The sequence below is a fragment of the Phycomyces blakesleeanus genome (genome assembly GCF_001638985.1).
Source record: "Phycomyces blakesleeanus NRRL 1555(-) unplaced genomic scaffold PHYBLscaffold_1, whole genome shotgun sequence".
Classification (NCBI taxonomy): domain Eukaryota; kingdom Fungi; phylum Mucoromycota; class Mucoromycetes; order Mucorales; family Phycomycetaceae; genus Phycomyces; species Phycomyces blakesleeanus.
Genome location: NW_017265134.1, coordinates 378391 through 396710, shown reverse-complemented (window position 1 = coordinate 396710; position 18320 = coordinate 378391). Strand labels below are relative to the sequence as shown.

Below are 18320 nucleotides of genomic sequence, written 5' to 3'. Positions count from 1 at the left end.
TATATATTATACAGATACATACATACATACATACATACATACATACATATAATATAATATAAGAAATATATTATTGTAATGGCCAGTCTTTTTCGTTCATGGACAGGATTAATCCGTCAACCCACCATTACTCGTACCATTCAACCTGGTGTCATGGCAGGAATGACACTCAAAGCCTCACCTTTTGACCAACGTCGGTTTGCTGTTAGTCTTTTTTTTTTATTTATTTTGATTTGCTTGTTACTCATTCCAAAGGGGTGAATTACTTTATTTATTTATTTTACTTATTTCTTTGGTTTCTGTTTTTGCCTTGTACTTAATTTGCCCTTCCAACGTTGTATCTGACAGGGACACAACAAATGGAGTAAAGTAAAACACACAAAAGGTGCCAAAGATGCAAAGAAAAGCAAACTTTATTCAAAGATTTCGCTTGAAATTGTATCCGCTGTCAGAGGCAAGTGAAATTTTGTGTGTGTGTATGTATGTGTGTGTGTGTGTGTGTTAATTATAATGGATGTGTATATAGCCGGTGGTCCGGATGCAGCCATGAACTCTCGATTAGCAGCTGTTCTTAACCGTGCCAAAGCAGCTAGTATGCCCAAGGACAATGTTGAAGGTGCCCTGAAAAAGGTAATGTTTATTGGATCCGAACTTTGAATTTTATCTTTTTCTCTAATATATTCTGTGTATAATTGTGTGTAGGCAAATAATAAAGATAAGGATACTGTAGAAGATATCATTTATGAATGTTATGGACCTGGTGGCATTGCCATGATCATGTATGTTTGCAAAACACCGAAGCCTTATTTTTTCTTTGGTATTGATCTTTGTATTCATCAGTGAAACCGTTACAGATAAGAAATCAAGAACAGTCAAGGAAGTTAAAGAAGTTTTGAACCGTCTTGGGCAAGTAACTTGTATTTTTTGATTTTATTTTGAATGCGAAATCCAAACAATAGAGACACTTATACGTTATTTTTTCAATATCTCTATTCAGTGGTTCAGTGTCTTCAGTAGGATGGTTATTTGAAAAGAAAGGCAAAATTGTTTTTGCTTCTGGAGAGACAGGTCATTCATTAGAAGAAATGATGGATTCAGCTATTGAAGTTGGTGCAGAGGATATGGAAGATGAAGAGGATCTTGTCGAGGTACACAAACGCACATAAACACACAGACCTACAGTCATATATACATACACTCGATTACTTATTATTTTCCTGTGGATAGATTACTTGCGATTATGCTCAGCTCAACAGTATCAGTCAAGCACTCACACAGCAAAAATATGAAGTTCAGCAGATGGAAGCTACATATGTACCAAACACTTCTGTTGAGATCACTGACAAAGACACCCTTGAACAGGTTGTCCGTTGTCTCGATGACATGGAAAACCTTGATGATGTAGTCAAGATTCACTGTAACGTCATCCTGCCAGGTCAAGACGAGTAAATATTTTATCGTAATGCGAACATTTCTTCCTCCTCCTCTTATTCAGTTCAATGCTATTTATTTTTTGTTTATGTATAATAATATAATATAATAAAATGAGTTCGATTTTTTCCTTTCTTTCAAAAATACTGCCTTAATGACCCCTCACTTGTAAGTGACGGGTCATTGAGAATTACATAGTATGCATGTAAGAGTAAATAAGGAAAACGTGCTGTAAAATAATATAGATAATCATTTGGTGGTTCACCGAGTGTCTTTTTTACAGGATCAGGCAAGTCTTGCCAGTGATGCTTCTTGTTTCGCAATGCTCTCAAAAGATCGCGTACACGTTTGCCATCATATTTTCTGAATTTACCCAAATCATTAGCCAGGACTCGATCGATCCTGCGATACCAGTCCTGTCCAATTACTCGTTCCCCGTCCGATTCTAGTCTCCTCAATAGATCTGATGGAGGATCCCTTTGCTCCACCTCAAAACGATCGGATGCGTCTTGTAAAAAACCAAGGCGTTTTGAAGGAGACCAGAAGAAAGGATGGGCAAGAACTATGTCCGCCTTTGGTCTACATGAAACAAGCAATACATTAAAATATTGCATCTTTGGGTTTTTTTCTTTCTTTCTAAAATCACATACTATATTAAACCCATTCTCACCTTATATGTGGTTGCACGGACAACATACGTTCAATTAAATCCATGGCTTCTACTCCATCCTCACCCATGCTTTGAAGCCGACTCAAATCATACACTCCTTTGAGAATATTGTTTTCTCGCCCAAATCGGTTACCAAATGGATGTTCTCCTCCACTCAATACATAATAAAATACACATCCAGCAGAAAATATGTCAATTGCCCGTGTCGCCTTAACGGATCCAATCGTATTCGGATCATTGCCTCCTTTACTACTATGGCTAGTTTCGGATGCTGTCGCATGAAGTGCGCCTGCCAACAATTCTGGTGCACGCCATCCAGATGTTCCTGCTGGTGACTGTGCCGTATAATGGAAGCTGCTCTGTTCACCGTCAAGTTTCTTGCACAGCCCAAAATCAGAAATAAGAATTCTTAGACTTGGTTTTTTGTCTTTTCTGTTGGTCTTGCTGGGTGCTAGTAAGATGTTATGCGGCTTAATATCTCGATGTACGATTTTCAACGAATGTAAATGCTGGATACCAGCCATCATCTGTTGCAATATATTGGCCGGGTTAATCTGGTCAAATAGTTGCATATCCGCGATTGGTAAAGAGCGTTCCATGCAATCATGTAAAGATCCATAGCATAGTTCAAGAGCAATAAACAAGAAACGGTCCGTCTCTTCCTAGAAATTACCATAAATCACCATAAATCACTCCTTCTGTGTGTGCGTATATTTAGATATCATAAAATCTTATAACCTTACCTTGTAAAAATAACGAATGACATTTGCATGGTCATCACTTTCTTGAAGCAGCTTGACTTCCTGAAGTGCCACATCGTAAAAGTCAATTAAGAGGCGCTTAACAGCAACAGAACGCCCATCAAATTCTCCCTTGTAGACAACAGTACCATGGCTTCCATAGCCTATAAAATAAGTGTCAGTACACTATATGTGCAAATATTCGTCCATTTTCCTTCTCTGTCCATTACCTAAAACAGTTTTAGATAGTGTTAGAACACTTGTTGTCGTTGGTGTAAAGCTCTTGAGATTCAACCCAGTAGCATCTCCATTTGCCATTGTTGCTGATCTCCCAGTTGGACTAGATGTTTCGATTGCTATGGCGAGCAATTCCTTCTCTTTTTCCTTTTTTTCTTTTTCTGCCTTTTCTCTCTTTTCGTTGGCTTCTTTGGCTTCATTAGCTTTCTTAGTTTCCTTTGCCTCCTTGTTCAAAGCGTTGACCATTGCCATCAATTCATCCACTTTGGCTCCCATATCTTTATCCGTTTCTTGCGACATGTCCTTTTGTTTTTCTGTATCCTTGTCATTGGCCAATTCTCTAGATTTTGCCACCGAGGCTTTGTATTTCTTAATACGGCTATTCCACTTTTTAACAAAGCGATTCCACCGTGGCAAAACTTGTGCTCTACTAAATCGTTCAATCTGAACTCGGTACACATAAGCTGCAATGACAAGCGCTAACAAATAACTTTTCCAGAACATTCCAGGCCCGTCATAAAAAAATCCTTTCTTTTGTTCTTTGTAGAGCTTTGTTCCAGGTGATAGGGGCTCTGCAGGCTCAACAACAATTGGCCCCATAATTCCTAAAGGTGAAGGCTTCGCAGGCAAAAGGGGCGTTTCGATAATATGTTTACCGACTAGACATTCAGCATGATTCTTACAGCCTTTACAGCATTTGGACGCAGGCCGTTTATTGGCAGCAGGTCCTCCGATGAGAGGTTGTTTTTTGCCTGGTTCAATTCCAGTATATAGAGACGCCCAAAGAGATAATTGGGCAAGAGGAAACCGATCTGTAGAAAGGGCATATAATCCGCCATAATGTAAACCGACATATGCTGTAGTTAATCCCGGGTTATTTTGGGATAATTTCAACATGTCTCCCATTATTCCTTTATCGAGAGTTTGTGGTGGCTCTTGCTCAAACAGTGCAATGGTAAAGTCGGGTCGCCGGTAGACATCAAAAACACGTACCGCAGGAAATCCTGTTGGCATTGTCCACATAAGCTCCCCTGTTGGTAGATGGATTGCGGTGATTGCGTTATCTGCATCGGGAGCAAGGTATACGTCCATAGGCGGTGTACTAGCAGGTACGTCTGTATCCAATTGGTTGGTCACATATTCTGCATAAGTGACATTCCACCATTTCTCGTTATCATTATTGAAGATCGCAACTCTGTACTCTAAGCCAAGTTACTTTCACGTACATTCTCTATGTGAGCTGTAATTTTCTTTTGTATTCCCTACCATCTCTCCCTAGGAATATCGTGTGAGGTGGTAATTTCTTCTGGGTTGCCATAACATATGCTTCCTCAGATTGATCCAGATCAAACTTGCGTAAGATATTTCCATTACGTGGATCAATAGCGATCATTACTGTGTTTTTTCCACCGATATATGTTGTTCCATCTGGTGTACGCCAAGGTGAATGCGTGACAATTTCCTTGACAGATAATGGGATTTTCTAATGAAAGCAGAAAGTGTTGCGATTGCCAACCAGCCATGAAATATCAATGATAAATGAATTATGTAGATTATAAAAAGCACTAAAATATTTCTATAATGTATATTATAGACAGTGGGCTGACAAAAACGCTGTGGTTTAACTCCCATATATTTCACAAAATCATATGAAAAGAGAAATAAAGAAATGAAGGAATAAAGGAATAAATATCTAATAAGGGGAATAATTTTACCTCGAGTGGCTTTCCATTACCATAAAGGTATAGTATACCTCCATTTTGTGGCTCGACAATATAATAAACATCGTCTTCGATCGAGGTTGACTGAGTATTTTCAGTAAAAGATTCTTCGAGTAAGTTTTCCGCATTGTAAGAAAATATGCTACTGGGTGGTGCTCTGCTGTGTGCATGCATCGTCGACTTGATCAATGAACCTTCTGCTCCACCTGGTAGTGTCCAGAAAACATCGCCATCAAGACGATTTATTCCACGAATTGAGCCATCCAAGGTTGACACCAAAGCAAGGTCTGTGGGAATGAGTCGAATGTCTTGGCGCTTTTGTTTTTGGGGTGGTAGACTGGATGAGTAGAGTTGAACTTCGGCCGGAATGCGAGCGTCTGCCAAAGATATATTAGCTATAAGGCCCATCATGAGCCATAGTGAGCCGCTCACTAGGGAGAGGTACATGAGTTTAAGTTAATTACAAATAATGGATGAATAGAGAAGTGAACTGTTGCTTATTTGAGGTGTTTGATGGTCAAACAAAATCTCCGCCCTCTCTCAGCCGAGAAAGGAGAAAATGAATTTCACAGATATTTTTTTACAGATATTCCAATTGTATTCTCAATTTTTTTTAAAAAAAAAGATAATAAAAATAATATTTGTGTATGTTTGTGTGTGTGTGTTTAAGTCTAAGAAGGTTCTAGTAAATCTCATCGAATGGACGGGTATCGGCAAAGCAGCTGTCAAAGACACTTGCCACAGCACGTTCAGCATCTTCCCGGGATTTACAAGAAGGATTGGAAAGCACTGACAATACTGCTCGACGCTTTACACATGCTTGATGCTGTTTTGTAAAGCTGTAAAAGCCACGACCAAACTCAGCCAGCATGCCACAATCCCCACCTAAACTAGCCGCACGAACCTAGTGATCCCAAACAGATACGCAGGTGTGTAAATATCAGTTTCCTTTTATGTATTTTTTTTGTTTTACCTCGCTACAAGCATGGTGCCTGAGGTTCATCCAATCCACCTTGAATTTTTGGTCATCATACATATGAACCATTTCATGTACCATGGTACGCTCTTGGTGGGCCTTTGAATTTAATTTGTTCTGGCACAACAATACACCTATTTCTGGATTGTAGCCACCAGCACGATCTTCATCGCAGGGACTGCAAACAAAATTGTCTTTTGTTATAGGCTTTCCTTCTTTCCGTAACTCATCCATCATAAAACGCACAGGAGCACCTAGGGAAGGAAGAAGGACAGCAATAAAGCAATTAACTCTAGAATTCTATAAAGCAGTCTTTATTTTCCGCACACAAGCACAACCACGCACAAAACTACTAAGTTACAAAATAAAAATGAATCTTACTGTTTTTGACAAGATTATCCTTCCACGTCTCGCATTGTTTGCACTGATAATCTTCAATCTCTCCATCCAGCTGTGCTTTAAACTTTGTCTGCTCTTCGGGAGCCATGCGGTTCGTCATGTACTGGAAAGATTTTGTCCATCTTTCCAGGAGCTTCATGTCCTTGAGGGATCGTTGTTGTTCACTGTCTGATTCAGTCATGTGGGGGAATGTTGGTACATTGTCCAAAAAAGCAAAGTCCAAGTTATTTACCAGATTTGTTTCCCCGCCTTCGCTTAGGTTTGTTTTAAGATACCGCTCGGGATCCGTAAGGTCTGTAGCAGTCCCCCTTCTGTATGACGTCGAAAGCCCATTCGTCATCAAGAGAGTAAGGAACACGCATAGCAAATAGGGTACGCGTAGAAGATTACTATCTAAAAGGTCTAGGTTTCTCTATCCTGCTGTCTCCTCCCCTTCACCTTTTCGGTAAAGAAAGAACGAAGCTTAAACAGTTATACCACATCAATAAAAAGGCAGCATCGCAGTATTTTGAACTTAATACAATCCAAAAAGTTCCCCCCTTTTCTCAGTTTATACATAATAGTACATCATGGTGTTGGAAGCGTCAATGATTGTGTATGTACTGATTAACAAATAAAATAAATTCGGTACGCTTATTCCTATATTAATGCATTAGAGTCGACAACTCTGAGTGGATGAGAAATGGTGATTACTCCCCAACTCGTCTGGTAGCCCAGAATGAAGCCGTCAACCTTGTCTTTTCATCAAAAACCCAAGCCAATCCTGAAAGCACAGTTGGATTGATGACCATGGCTGGAAAAAGCCCCGAGGTTCTAGTAACCTTAACATCAGATGTCGGAAGGATCCTTAGTGCACTTCATGGCGTTCGTGTTGGTGGCGAGTCAGACTTATTGACTGGAATCCAGATTGCTCAGGTAATAGAATAGTATAGTATGAACAAAAAAAAGTAGTCTACTATATGCCGAATCATCTCCGTTTCAGTCACCTATCTCCACTCACCGCTTTTTACTGTTTATAAAAAAATGATCGTAACAACGAAAATTATAGCTCGCATTGAAGCATCGTCAAAACAAAAATCAGCGTCAGAGAATTATCGTATTTGTGGGCAGCCCAGTAGAAACCGACGAGAGAACATTGATACGACTAGCAAAGAAAATGAAAAAGAACAACGTTGCTGTCGATATTGTAAATTTTGGAGAGGAGGCTTCCAACACATCCAAACTTGAGGCCTTTATCAACAGTGTTAACAACAGTGATAACAGGTAATTCGCGACATTCATATGGTTTGATTATTTTTTGGTGATGGTGAGGACTAAACTTATTTTAAACAGTCATTTGGTTACCATTCCTCCTGGACCTCATCTGTTGAGTGACATGTTGATCTCGACACCAATCATTTCTGGTGAGGAAGGATCCTCAGCTAACTTTGGCTCAAGTGGAGGAGGTGCATTTGAATTTGGCATTGATCCCAGTTTGGATCCCGAACTTGCTCTTGTAAGTCAAGACTTATGTTTAGTGAGAGTTAAAAAGAAAGAATGGCATAAGTCAAATATTTATCTGTAATGAATAGGCATTGCGTATTTCGATGGAAGAGGAAAAAGCTCGTCAGGAGGCAGAAGCCGCAAAGAAGGGCGAGTCATCGGCTCCTACTGCAGCCAGCTCTACCAGTATGCCAGTAGATCAACCACATATGTCAGATGAAGACGCAGAGTTGCAAGCTGCGTTGGCTATGTCTATGGGCCAGGTCCAGGCAAGTTTTATACGCGATTTGGACATGGAGTTGTAGTGACTGATATAAACATCGACTTTTTTATGCCTTTTCTTTTATTAGGATGAGGATACTGAAATGGGCGATTCAAACGATCAAGATGAACTCCAGAAGGCTTTGGCTCTCTCTATGAATGATGCGCAAAGTAATGATGCATCCATGTCTGACATTCTTGGATCTCTTCCTGGTGTTGATACCAATGACCCTCGCTTTAAAGAAGCTCTTGAAGAGATGGAAAAGTCAAAGGATAAGGCAAAGGACAAGAAGTAGATACATAAACAATTATAAAGTCAACGAAATGCATTTACCCTCTCCTACCCATCTTCCCTATATTTTTCCTACCTTTTTCAGGTTCAAATCCATCGCTGTTCAATTTTTCTTCGTCTTATATATATATTAAATCTAAACAAACACACATACGCACACGCATAATTGCAAAGACGTACATATCCACATAAGAGAAAAGCAAGCCGGACTATTCATATTTTTCGATTTTTTCATTATTCTCTCCCTCTTTCTTTCTTTCTCGCCTTTCTTTTATTCAATTAATGTTCCGTCGATCATTTCATACCACGATTCGACTCCATTCTCGAAACAAGGACCACCATTATAACATACTTGGAATCCATCGTAATGCAGAAAAAAAGACAATTAGATCTCAATATTACCGTCTTTCCAAAAAATATCATCCTGACCTGAATCCCAACAACCCTGAAGCACACAAAGCATTCTTAGAAATAAATGAGGCATATGCTGTGTTGGGAAATGAAGCAAGTCGAAGACAATATGACGAGAGCATGGACTACCAAACCCCTGTAAATGTCAGGAATGTCCGTCAAAATGGACCTTCAGCGTCATGGCATGCTAGAGCACGTCAGCCGCGTAATACTGGATCAGCAAGTGCTCGTGCACAAGCCGAGCAGAGTGAAAGCAAGCATTTTAACCAACAGTCCCATTTTACACATCACTATGAATCTGAAGAAAGACGACGCCAAGAGCGCATTCATCAGTCTATGAACCGACGAAAAGCAGCTGGTATTGATGAAGAGCCTACGATTACCACCAAGTCTCGTACAGAGAGCGTCTGGGCGCGAATTTGGCGACTGTCGATTGTCTTGGGAGCCATTTGGTACGCCCATAAAGCATGGAAAGATAAACAAGTCAAAGACAAAAAGCATTAGCTTATTACTATATACAAATGAGTACAGATAGATATTTTTTGGAAACGATACAAATTTTCCAGGAGCTGAAACATTTTAAATGGTTATTGGTGAAATAGCCACAAAAATCACAACTTTGATGGAGAAAGATATATTTTTAGACAAAGACTTTGATACTGCTGAAAGAGAACTTTAGCTGATCTTCACAGATATTACAATAAAATTTGAATATTCCTTGATTTCAAGTTTTTATTTTTATTTTTGGATACAGAATAAATGATGTTACCTAAGCCTTATAAGTTTTATCTCAATATAAACTTCTTTTAATGCTGGTGACAATAGATATATACTTTCTGGAGTAGCATTAGCTATTAATTATATAAATCAATATCCACTATTTATGTTAAGGAGTGTTTTGGCAAATTGTGTAAGAAAAAAAACAAAAACCAAAGAAATTGCTTTTCGAAGTTGTGAGCAATGAGCTATACTAGAATATACAAAGAGACAAAAAATACTGTTTAAAAGAAAAGATGAAATTAACCAGTAAAACAAAAATTCTTTAATTGTATAGTAAAACTAATCTTTGTTTCCATTGTTTTATCATGTTGGATTGGCTATGTATGCGTGTTCTTTTAACTGTCACGTGAATACTGTATTTAATTAACAATTGAACACTGTATTCTGCATTGCAATTAAACAACTCTTGATCTCAAACACATCACCATGAATCAAGAAAACAAAGATTCAGTACTTACATATGCACAGAATAATTTAGATGATATTGAATTTAAAACATTAAAAAGAGGTGAAACTGAACCGACTGATCAGGAAAAGTTGGAACAAATGAAAAACCTATTACAGCGCGATCCCGGGTTGTTCTTGAGTAAATGGGGCAGATACTTACCTGATAATATACTGAAACAATTTGAGGGTTTAAGAGGTAAAAAAAGACTGTGATAATTTTATTGTTATTATCTTGCTTCATGAATTATTCTGCAATAATAGGCGACTACGAAATTGATTTCTACCTGCGTAATATGTTGCATGATAGTCCACAGGATTCACCAACTAGTTCTCCGTCTATGCGAGCTGGATACATCCAACCTTCAAGGCATATTAAGAATCGTGTTCGTGCAAATGCACGCAATAGACGATTTGTGTATTTGCAGACCACCTTGCGCGACTCGGACTATTTTTCAGATGAATCGTTACAGCTACGCGATCCAGTACTCTATGAATATTTTATTGGCCAGTATGTTCCTGCCAGTAAACGAACAGAACCTTTTGCAAGTAATGTCAAGCTAGTAGAACGTGTGTTGAGTGATATCGATCGAGACTATGTAGAGCAACAATTGAAACTCTCTAGAGAAAGAGAAGAAGAACAATTTGAAGAAGAGGAAGAGGAAGAGGAAGAGGAAGAAGAGGATGAAGAGGATGAAGAGGATGAAAAAGAAAAAGAAAAAGAAAAGATTGATGTAAAGATGAAAGGAAAGGCTACTGGTGCATATGTTCCTGAGCAAGAATATTCTATGGATATCAATGATGATGAATTGATGAAAGAAGACTCTTTAAGTGCAGATGACCTTGATATAATTGAAAATACAGAGGAAAGTATAGTATTCCGTGAAGATCAACGAAAAGAGTTTGTGCGTATTATGGAAGAACGTTTCTTAATTGGGAATGATGTAAGTATCTTTAATAGTTTAAACGACCCAACTGTAAATCCTAATCCATTATCAAAATTACTAGACTGATTTCGATTATAACGCCGTTGATTACAATGAGGTTAGTGGTGACTAATAAATATGGGGTATTTTGCAACAAACTAATACTCTATAAACAAGGCTTATGATGATCTTGAACAACAAGAACGTGATGCACATGATAGATATTTTGACGAAGAAGAATCCCAGGACCCGATTACAGCCCGTGCAGAGACAGAATATACAGGGGAAATGGATTATTGATGTTCGAATCTTACATATATTTATATTGGTACACAGTTTGTATATAACTTTTTTTTCATATTTATGGCAAACAGTATATTACTTTGAGAACTTGGAAGCGTTAAGATACCGGCTGTTTGTCTCCGGAAACGGTCTCTTCCTCGCAACAAAAGACCGCCTTGGTCGATGGAAGCTTGATAACCCTCGGGGATAAAGCAAAAATAACGAGTGCTTGACAAAGAATCTGTGATATGTAAAGGATAGATTATGGAAGCCTATTTTTTAGTGGATTTTTATTTTCTTTTCCTCATTTCTCATGACGGATGGTATCAATTCAACTGGGCAACCAGAAAAACTTGATCATTCGGGCGATGTCTCTTCTTTTCTCCCTTTTATCATTAAAGAATTTCCTAATGAGGCACTTCATTTAAATTCTTTGCCGAATCTTCACAAAACTCTTGAATCTGATGGTGCTGAGTATAAGAGTCAGACGAAAGAAAGCTCTGATCCGTACCAAGAAAGTGTAATCATTCAATTATCTCCGACGTCGTACACAAGCCTCAGCTCTGTAAATCCAGATGACAAGAACTCCTTTCACAACAAACCCTTTGAAATCCTTCAAGAAACTAATACCACAGAATCTTCTTTATTTGCGAGTACTACATGCGATAATCTGGCCTCTAATAATACGCCTACGAAATATCATTATTTACCGAGCGAACTCTCAGAACCGACATCAAGATTAGGAGCTAGATCTAGTAACTCTACTCATTTGCGAACTACACCAATTTCGCAAACACCAAACCTTTATCCACAACAGCAAGGCAGCGATGTAATCACCCTGGATGCAGTAGATGATACATACCTTCCAGAGAGCTCTCTTTTGGCAGCTGCTAATTCTGGCAAGCTAGCTAAGCCCAGCAGATTTCCACCCCTTACTGTTGAAAATATAACACGATTACGTGAAAAAGCAACAGCGAGCTCTAATCCACTGGAACTTCTTGAATTTGCCATGTTTCTGGTTGAAGCAGCACCACACGTATATGCGGACGAAGGAGATCAGAGGATTACTCAAAAACGAAGAAACTCTTTGTTACATGAAGCCCAAAAGATTGTTAAGAGATTAGCTGCAAATGCAAACATAGCAAAATCTGGATGTTCGGAAGCTCAGTTTTTTCTTGCAAATTGCTACGGAACAGGTGTTATGAAGACTCCTATTGACCCCGAAAAAGCATTTAATTTTTACTTACAAGGGTCCAAACAAAATCATTTACAGTGCTGTTATAGAGTTGCAGTATGCTATGAGATCGGTACAGGGACTAAGCGAGATAATAATCGTGCGATACAATTCTACAGAAAAGCAGCCAAATTGGGAGATCCATTGTCAATGTATAAACTTGGCATGATTCTTTTGAATGGATTTCTAGGAGTCCATAAGAACGAGCGGGAAGGAGTTTCCTGGATCAGACGAGCCGCCCAGTCAGCGGATCAAGACCATCCGCAGGCACTACACGAACTTGGTGTCATATATGAACAAACTAATATCGTATACATCCTCCCTGATATTGACTATTCTCGTGAGCTATTTACCCAAGCAGCGCAGTATGGATTTGCTCCCTCGCAGCGTAGACTTGGACTGGCATATGAAAACGGATCATTAAACTGTCCCATAAATCCTCGTCGATCGATCGCTTGGTATTCCAGAGCTGCAGAACAAGGCGATGTAGAGTCAGAATTAGCGTTGTCTGGATGGTATCTCACAGGTGCAGAAGGAATACTTCAACAAGATAGCTTTCAAGCTTATCTATGGGCACGAAGAGCAGCAGACAAGGGATTTTCAAAAGCAGAATATGCTGTAGGATACTATACTGAGACTGGTGTAGGAGTCCAAGAAAGCCTAAAAGAGGCTAAAAGATGGTATCTGCGCTCAGCTTCCAGTGGAAACCAACTAGCAAAGATTAGGTTGGATAATATATGTACACCTGATAATGAAACATCTAAACAAAAAATGAAAATATGTAATTCTAATGGGAAATTTAATGCCAAATCCCGAGAATGTATTATAATGTAGATACATAATATTTTGTTTAATTTGTGCTCACACTTTTAGTAATATCAATATTACTTGTTTTATATTATGGGTTGCAATGGATAGGTAATACCAGCTAAATGACAAAATTGTTTGTATAGTTTTAATGGAAAGGAAAGTGTTGTACAGAAATGAAATGATATGCAGCTGTTTTTTTTTTAAGAAAAAGAAAAGGATCTATGCTCGTTACTGCTTTTTAACTGTTTCGACATTTTTTTGAGCGTCTGTTTCCTCTGGGACATTCTTATCCGTTACAGTCTCAACATCGTCTGCTTTTTGGTCTTTGGGTTTATTTTCAGCATATTTGATGTAGTTTTGTTTGTGGCGGTGAGTGAATGTCTTTTTGGTTTGTCTATATTTATCCTGAATCAAATCGTAGAAGAATTTGTAGTAAAACATCAGGTTATCATAGCGGCCATCATATCCTTCAGGGGTTTCGTATGTCTGGCAATATTCATGGTAAAGATAATAAATAGCCTCAATAGTTGCCAAATGGTTCTCACTCATTTGCTGAAACCGCCAGAAGTGGGTGATTCTTGGTGCAATTGTCACTTTTCGAAGGTTTTGTAATGATGGTGTATCGCGTGCAATAGCATTGGCTTGACTCCATGTACCGTCAATTACAACGACACGATCAAAGGAATCCCTAGGGATTTCTGCAAGTGTTTTGGCATCCTATAAAATAACATTTAGCTACCTGTGTACATGTTATATATATAAGTAGTTGTACTTACAGGGCCGGGAAACAGTAACAGTGTACGCTCAGGATGCTCATAAGTAGGTGCGTTCTTCCAAGTGTAAATACTCACATCTTCTGGAGCAATTACACGAGCATGAATAGCGGTAGATTTTCCATCCAACTCTCTTTCATGTTTGATCCTAAATAAAATATTTATAGTATATTAATGTTTATTATTGATTATATTAACCAATATTTACACTTACACATCCAAATGAACAGGAAGATTAACTGTGGGGATCTGGGAACGATCCATTCCACTGACATCAAAGCATCGGTAACAAAAGTACTTTACTGTCTTTTTGCATCGAGGGCACATTTGTCTTTCTTTAGTCTCGTAAAGAATACTATCATCGCTTGTTTTTAAACCGTCAAATGGTGAATCTGGTCGAGATCGCTTGAGGTTTTTTTCAGATTCTTGCTTGGGCTCTGTTTGTGATGTGATGCTCGTAAAGTTGGCTTATAGAAAGGGCAATATCAGAATTCCATTATGATTCAATTCTTTTTTTTACAAAATAAATTTCTTACTTGTCTCTACAGCTTCCGTTAATTCGACCTTATCAATCACTTTCTCACTCATCGTTGACAAAGTATTTGTTAATTAATTATTTTCACTCTCTTCCTACATCTCTTTAAAAGGTCTGACACATTGGTAGGTTATCATGAAGCCCCCGGTCACAACGGGACTGGGTTTTTTAAGAAAAGCAACAGCCTTTATCCAACTTCTTTACCTCCTCTATTCTCGTCATGGCATTCCGATTTCTTGTTAAACCAGTTGGAATTCAGGTTTCTCGGCCACAAATTTACAGAGCATCAGCATGGAGTGCATCTGTAGGCCGAAAACCCTATTCAGGTAGTTTGCTTGAAACTTTGAAGCCTGAGTTTACAAAGCATTCTAAATTTTTACGATAATCTTTCTAGCAGCCGCACCTGCATCCACTTCATCTACTACAACCCCTGTTGTTTCTTCAACAGCCACCACAACCACTCCAGCTTCCACACAATCTCCAACATCTGAAAAGAAGGATGAGGCAATTGTTTCCTCAGAAGAAAAGAAAGGTGAGACAAAAGACAGAGATTTCAAATAAAAGACAAATGAAAACTGATTAGATTTTGAATTCATAGAAAAATCGGACGATGATAAAAAAGTTGTGGATAAAAGAGACAGCAAAGAATATACTAGTGGTGCATTCCATTGGAATCTCGAGAGAGCATCTTCTGTTGTTCTGATTCCTCTAATTAGCACACAGTTGGTGTTTGGAGCCTTTCCTGTGGTGGATGGTTTGTTAGGTGTTGTCCTTCCTTTTCATATTCATCTTGGTAAGTATATATATATATATAGGTAATAATCTGTTCAGCTGCTAAGATACTTGAATGTAGGTCTCGAATCATGTATTACTGATTATATCCCAAAACGAGTATATCCTCGCCTGAACAAGGCAGCCAATTGGACTTTGTTTGGATCTACAGGTCTGGTTATGTGGGGATGTTACGAATTCAACACAAATGATGTTGGTCTGACTGAGTTTGCTCAGAGAATTTGGGGAGCCTAAGTAGGACCATGTAAATGATATTATAGACGTAATATAAATATATATATATGTGTGTGTGTATATATAAATTATTTTTGCCTTGATTAGAAAGGGTATGATATTTCAAGAAAGAAAAACAGAGAAGGTTGTTTAAAAAAATATATCCGCAAATGTCTTCTTGTTTTCAGTAGGTGGTGCTGGTACAGACGAGGGAGTGACGCTGAAGATGTCATCAAAGTTTGTAGTAGGCTCTTTTTTTGCTGCCTCAGGCTGTGGGCTCCCAAACAAAGAGCTCAATTCGTCCTTGACAGATGATGTGCCTTCATTTTCAGGCGTAGACGGAGTCTCAAATGCAGAGAGATCAAAACCATACTTTGCCACTGACTTACTTTGCTTTGGAGAAAAGGCAGTGGTTGGTGCTGGAGATTGATTGGGGCCAAATGGATGATCTAGAGATGGCTTGTATGGCTTTTGAACAGGGCTAGCGCTATTTGTAGGGATCTTTGCTTCGCTAATGGCAGGGCTTGCCTTTGGGGAAGACATGTTAAATTTCTCTTCCATCGTGTTGAGATCTGGAAATTTGACTTCTATATCACTAATATCAACATTTGGAGAAGATGAACGTTTTTGATGGGCTTCGTGCTCTTGCTTGATACGATTGAGAGATATTTTAGGAGAATCAGCTGTGTTTCCTTTGTCGCTCTTCATCCCGGAGAATGGGTCGAATGACTTATTGAACTGCGTGGGATTCATGGAAGGAGACTGGATAGTAGAAGATGCAGCAGATCCGGGATGTGAGAAACTATGCTCTGGAGTGCTCTTTTCCCCAATATTAGTGAATAATTCGTTAGATGGTGTGTTAGATAGTGCAAATACAGAGTTGTTTGAGAATGAGTCTTTCTGCATCTCCTGTACTTCTGAGTGAACTTGTTCTGTTTCCTTTTTTGCACTCTCTGATCTCTGCTGATAATGTTTGGTCTCTTGGCTACACAGATGTAACTCCTTAGAAAGCTCTTGACGTTTTTTCTTTTCTTGCTCCAATAACTTCTCACTCTCTTCTGCCTTTTTCTTCCATGATTCCAAGGATTGTTTTTCTTTGGAAAGCTGCTCTTGTAATGCGTGTACTGCTTGTGCTTCTGACGAATGTTGAGATGCTAGTCTTTCTGCTCTGTCTCTCTCTGCTCGTACGTCATTTTTTACCGAAGAGAGCTCGGTCTCAAGAAGGGAACGCTGTTGTCCGTTGTATTGAGGTCCTAGTTGTAAAATAATAAATCTACAATCCCAAATAAGCTGGCTCCATCACTTACCTGAAAGTTCGCTTTGCCCTGTGACATTAACTACTTGTGTGGGGGCTGTCATATTTTTTTTAGCCCACCGTTGCAGATTATTTTAATATATATTGCCTTACCTCTTTGTAATCCAGGTAACGAAGTTGGAATCTGACCTCCAGCCATCCGTTTATTTATTAGATGCATAGCAAGACCAAACTCCTGTTTACTCAATTGACCACTAGAATTCGTGTCTGCCAAATCCCAAATCTTGGCCAGATCTGATTCGGGTAGCTTTGAATGACGGAAAAAGTGAACGGCATCAACACCTAAATTTGGTCGCATGAGCAATTGACGTACAATTTTATTCCATGCCTTAAGCTATTATATTTAATTATAATATTTACTTACCCGATACATATCCTGTTCCATTCGTATTCAGGTTTTCAAAAAAGACACTGTACTTGGCCAACTCTTCAGGCGATACATCCAAGTCTCCTCTAGTTGGATGATGGGACTGATCGCCAGTAAAAACGGCGGATGGCCCTGTCATTTGGCGTGTAGTAATACTGTGTGTATTTTGGGTAGACATTTGTCTCATAACTGGTGATACGGCTGAAAATTGTCTTGATGGACCGAATCTACCGGCAGCAGCGGTGTAAATATGAACTGGTAGGGTAGCTGGAAGAGATTGAATAGATTTCTTCATCATCTGAGAAACATAGTGCATTGCAATAATAAACTCAGTCTGGTTGAGTGTTCCAGATTTGCGGGTATCAGCAAGATTCCAGATAGCGTGAAGTGTTTCTGGTGAAAGCTTGGAACGAATAAGGATATTCTTGACAGAATCGCCTATGAGTATTTCTTTGTTAATCATACCCTTGTGTTATAGTATATGCTTACCTCCTAGTACACCGTCAATAGGATTGTTCGCCTGGAACATATTGATATATTTGTTTCGTTCTTCAGGAGTTAGTTGGTCCGCGCTGTTATTTCCACCAGCCCCCATGTTCATATTAGGACTCAAAGGTGCATTTGGGGTAGGTCTGTTAGGCTTTGATAGGTTTTTAAGGGTGACACCATCAAACTGAGGAAGAGCAACTTTTGCGACTATTAATGTCTGTTCCCTGAATTTCACTCTGTCTATACCCACCTACCCGTTGTCGATAGAATTGGACTTCCGGTAAGTGTGCCATGCTGAGCACATGCAATCAGCTTAAGAGCGATACAAAACTCCTTATCAGTTAAGAACCCCTTATTATCTCCGTCGGCAGCTTCCCAGATCTAAGGATGTATTAAGAACCTGCAGAATGGAGATTTTATTGAATTACCTCTGCAAGGATGTTGTTTGGGACATCTGATTTTCTGAAAAAGGTCATTGCTTCATCCTTTAGAAGAATGCCCTTATTATCGACATCTACTTTTCTGAATAGGTCGGCATAAATCTGTAGTTCTTGGGAGTCCATGAGGGATTCCCAGGGCACTAATTATACACATAAGCTTAGATATATACTGCATAAAAAACCTCAAATGTAGTTTACCTGAGGAGTTTCCTGAGTTAGAGGAAGTTTGATACGATGTACTCGCCATTAAGTAAACTAAAGAAGAATAGAAAGCGAACTTTCTGCTGGGTACAGAAATCA

The 18320-nt window shown here is 38.9% G+C and overlaps 10 protein-coding genes across 10 annotated transcripts; 6 read left to right on the top strand and 4 right to left on the bottom strand.

The window, feature by feature from the left end:
• Nucleotides 1-78: 78 nt before the first annotated feature.
• Nucleotides 79-1449, top strand: PHYBLDRAFT_137947 (hypothetical protein; the record flags this gene model as incomplete). The annotated part of the gene is made up of 7 exons (XM_018429904.1): nucleotides 79-204; nucleotides 349-364; nucleotides 527-630; nucleotides 703-779; nucleotides 841-910; nucleotides 1035-1148; nucleotides 1228-1449. 7 exons carry the CDS (start codon nucleotides 79-81, stop codon nucleotides 1447-1449), a joined length of 729 nt encoding a protein of 242 aa, XP_018298432.1.
• Nucleotides 1450-1568: 119 nt separating this feature from the next.
• Nucleotides 1569-3012, bottom strand: PHYBLDRAFT_104675 (hypothetical protein; the record flags this gene model as incomplete). The annotated part of the gene is made up of 4 exons (XM_018427860.1): nucleotides 1569-2010; nucleotides 2102-2353; nucleotides 2399-2763; nucleotides 2845-3012. Coding segments are annotated over 4 exons (1227 nt in total), but the record flags the coding sequence as incomplete, so codon positions are not given.
• Nucleotides 3013-5381: 2369 nt separating this feature from the next.
• On the bottom strand, nucleotides 5382-6355 carry PHYBLDRAFT_176486 (hypothetical protein; the record flags this gene model as incomplete). Its single annotated transcript, XM_018437791.1, has 3 exons — nucleotides 5382-5703; nucleotides 5773-6029; nucleotides 6157-6355. 3 exons carry the CDS (start codon nucleotides 6353-6355, stop codon nucleotides 5482-5484), a joined length of 678 nt encoding a protein of 225 aa, XP_018298430.1. The 3' UTR covers nucleotides 5382-5481.
• A 388-nt stretch (nucleotides 6356-6743) lies between these two features.
• Nucleotides 6744-8213, top strand: PHYBLDRAFT_153870 (hypothetical protein; the record flags this gene model as incomplete). Its single annotated transcript, XM_018433282.1, has 6 exons — nucleotides 6744-6769; nucleotides 6831-7089; nucleotides 7223-7437; nucleotides 7507-7669; nucleotides 7746-7919; nucleotides 8007-8213. 6 exons carry the CDS (start codon nucleotides 6744-6746, stop codon nucleotides 8211-8213), a joined length of 1044 nt encoding a protein of 347 aa, XP_018298429.1.
• Nucleotides 8214-8530: 317 nt separating this feature from the next.
• Nucleotides 8531-8734, top strand: PHYBLDRAFT_95352 (hypothetical protein; the record flags this gene model as incomplete). Its single annotated transcript, XM_018443899.1, has 1 exon — nucleotides 8531-8734. A coding segment is annotated over one exon (204 nt), but the record flags the coding sequence as incomplete, so codon positions are not given.
• A 3243-nt stretch (nucleotides 8735-11977) lies between these two features.
• Nucleotides 11978-13120, top strand: PHYBLDRAFT_104926 (hypothetical protein; the record flags this gene model as incomplete). The annotated part of the gene is made up of 1 exon (XM_018427870.1): nucleotides 11978-13120. A coding segment is annotated over one exon (1143 nt), but the record flags the coding sequence as incomplete, so codon positions are not given.
• Nucleotides 13121-13203: 83 nt separating this feature from the next.
• PHYBLDRAFT_178569 (hypothetical protein) lies at nucleotides 13204-14457 on the bottom strand (the record flags this gene model as incomplete). The annotated part of the gene is made up of 4 exons (XM_018438007.1): nucleotides 13204-13813; nucleotides 13873-14017; nucleotides 14084-14336; nucleotides 14406-14457. 4 exons carry the CDS (start codon nucleotides 14455-14457, stop codon nucleotides 13325-13327), a joined length of 939 nt encoding a protein of 312 aa, XP_018298426.1. The 3' UTR covers nucleotides 13204-13324.
• A 169-nt stretch (nucleotides 14458-14626) lies between these two features.
• Nucleotides 14627-14936, top strand: PHYBLDRAFT_129105 (hypothetical protein; the record flags this gene model as incomplete). Its single annotated transcript, XM_018429264.1, has 2 exons — nucleotides 14627-14730; nucleotides 14799-14936. Coding segments are annotated over 2 exons (241 nt in total), but the record flags the coding sequence as incomplete, so codon positions are not given.
• Nucleotides 14937-15061: 125 nt separating this feature from the next.
• Nucleotides 15062-15430, top strand: SDH4 (succinate dehydrogenase flavo protein subunit 4 SDH4; the record flags this gene model as incomplete). Its single annotated transcript, XM_018437835.1, has 2 exons — nucleotides 15062-15172; nucleotides 15236-15430. Coding segments are annotated over 2 exons (306 nt in total), but the record flags the coding sequence as incomplete, so codon positions are not given.
• Nucleotides 15431-15506: 76 nt separating this feature from the next.
• Nucleotides 15507-18267, bottom strand: PHYBLDRAFT_178567 (hypothetical protein; the record flags this gene model as incomplete). The annotated part of the gene is made up of 8 exons (XM_018438006.1): nucleotides 15507-16662; nucleotides 16717-16761; nucleotides 16818-17006; nucleotides 17089-17529; nucleotides 17581-17787; nucleotides 17835-17961; nucleotides 18009-18160; nucleotides 18219-18267. The coding sequence occupies 8 exons, from the start codon at nucleotides 18265-18267 to the stop codon at nucleotides 15560-15562; spliced, it is 2313 nt and encodes a 770-aa protein (XP_018298423.1). The 3' UTR covers nucleotides 15507-15559.
• Between the last annotated feature and the right edge of the window lie 53 nt (nucleotides 18268-18320).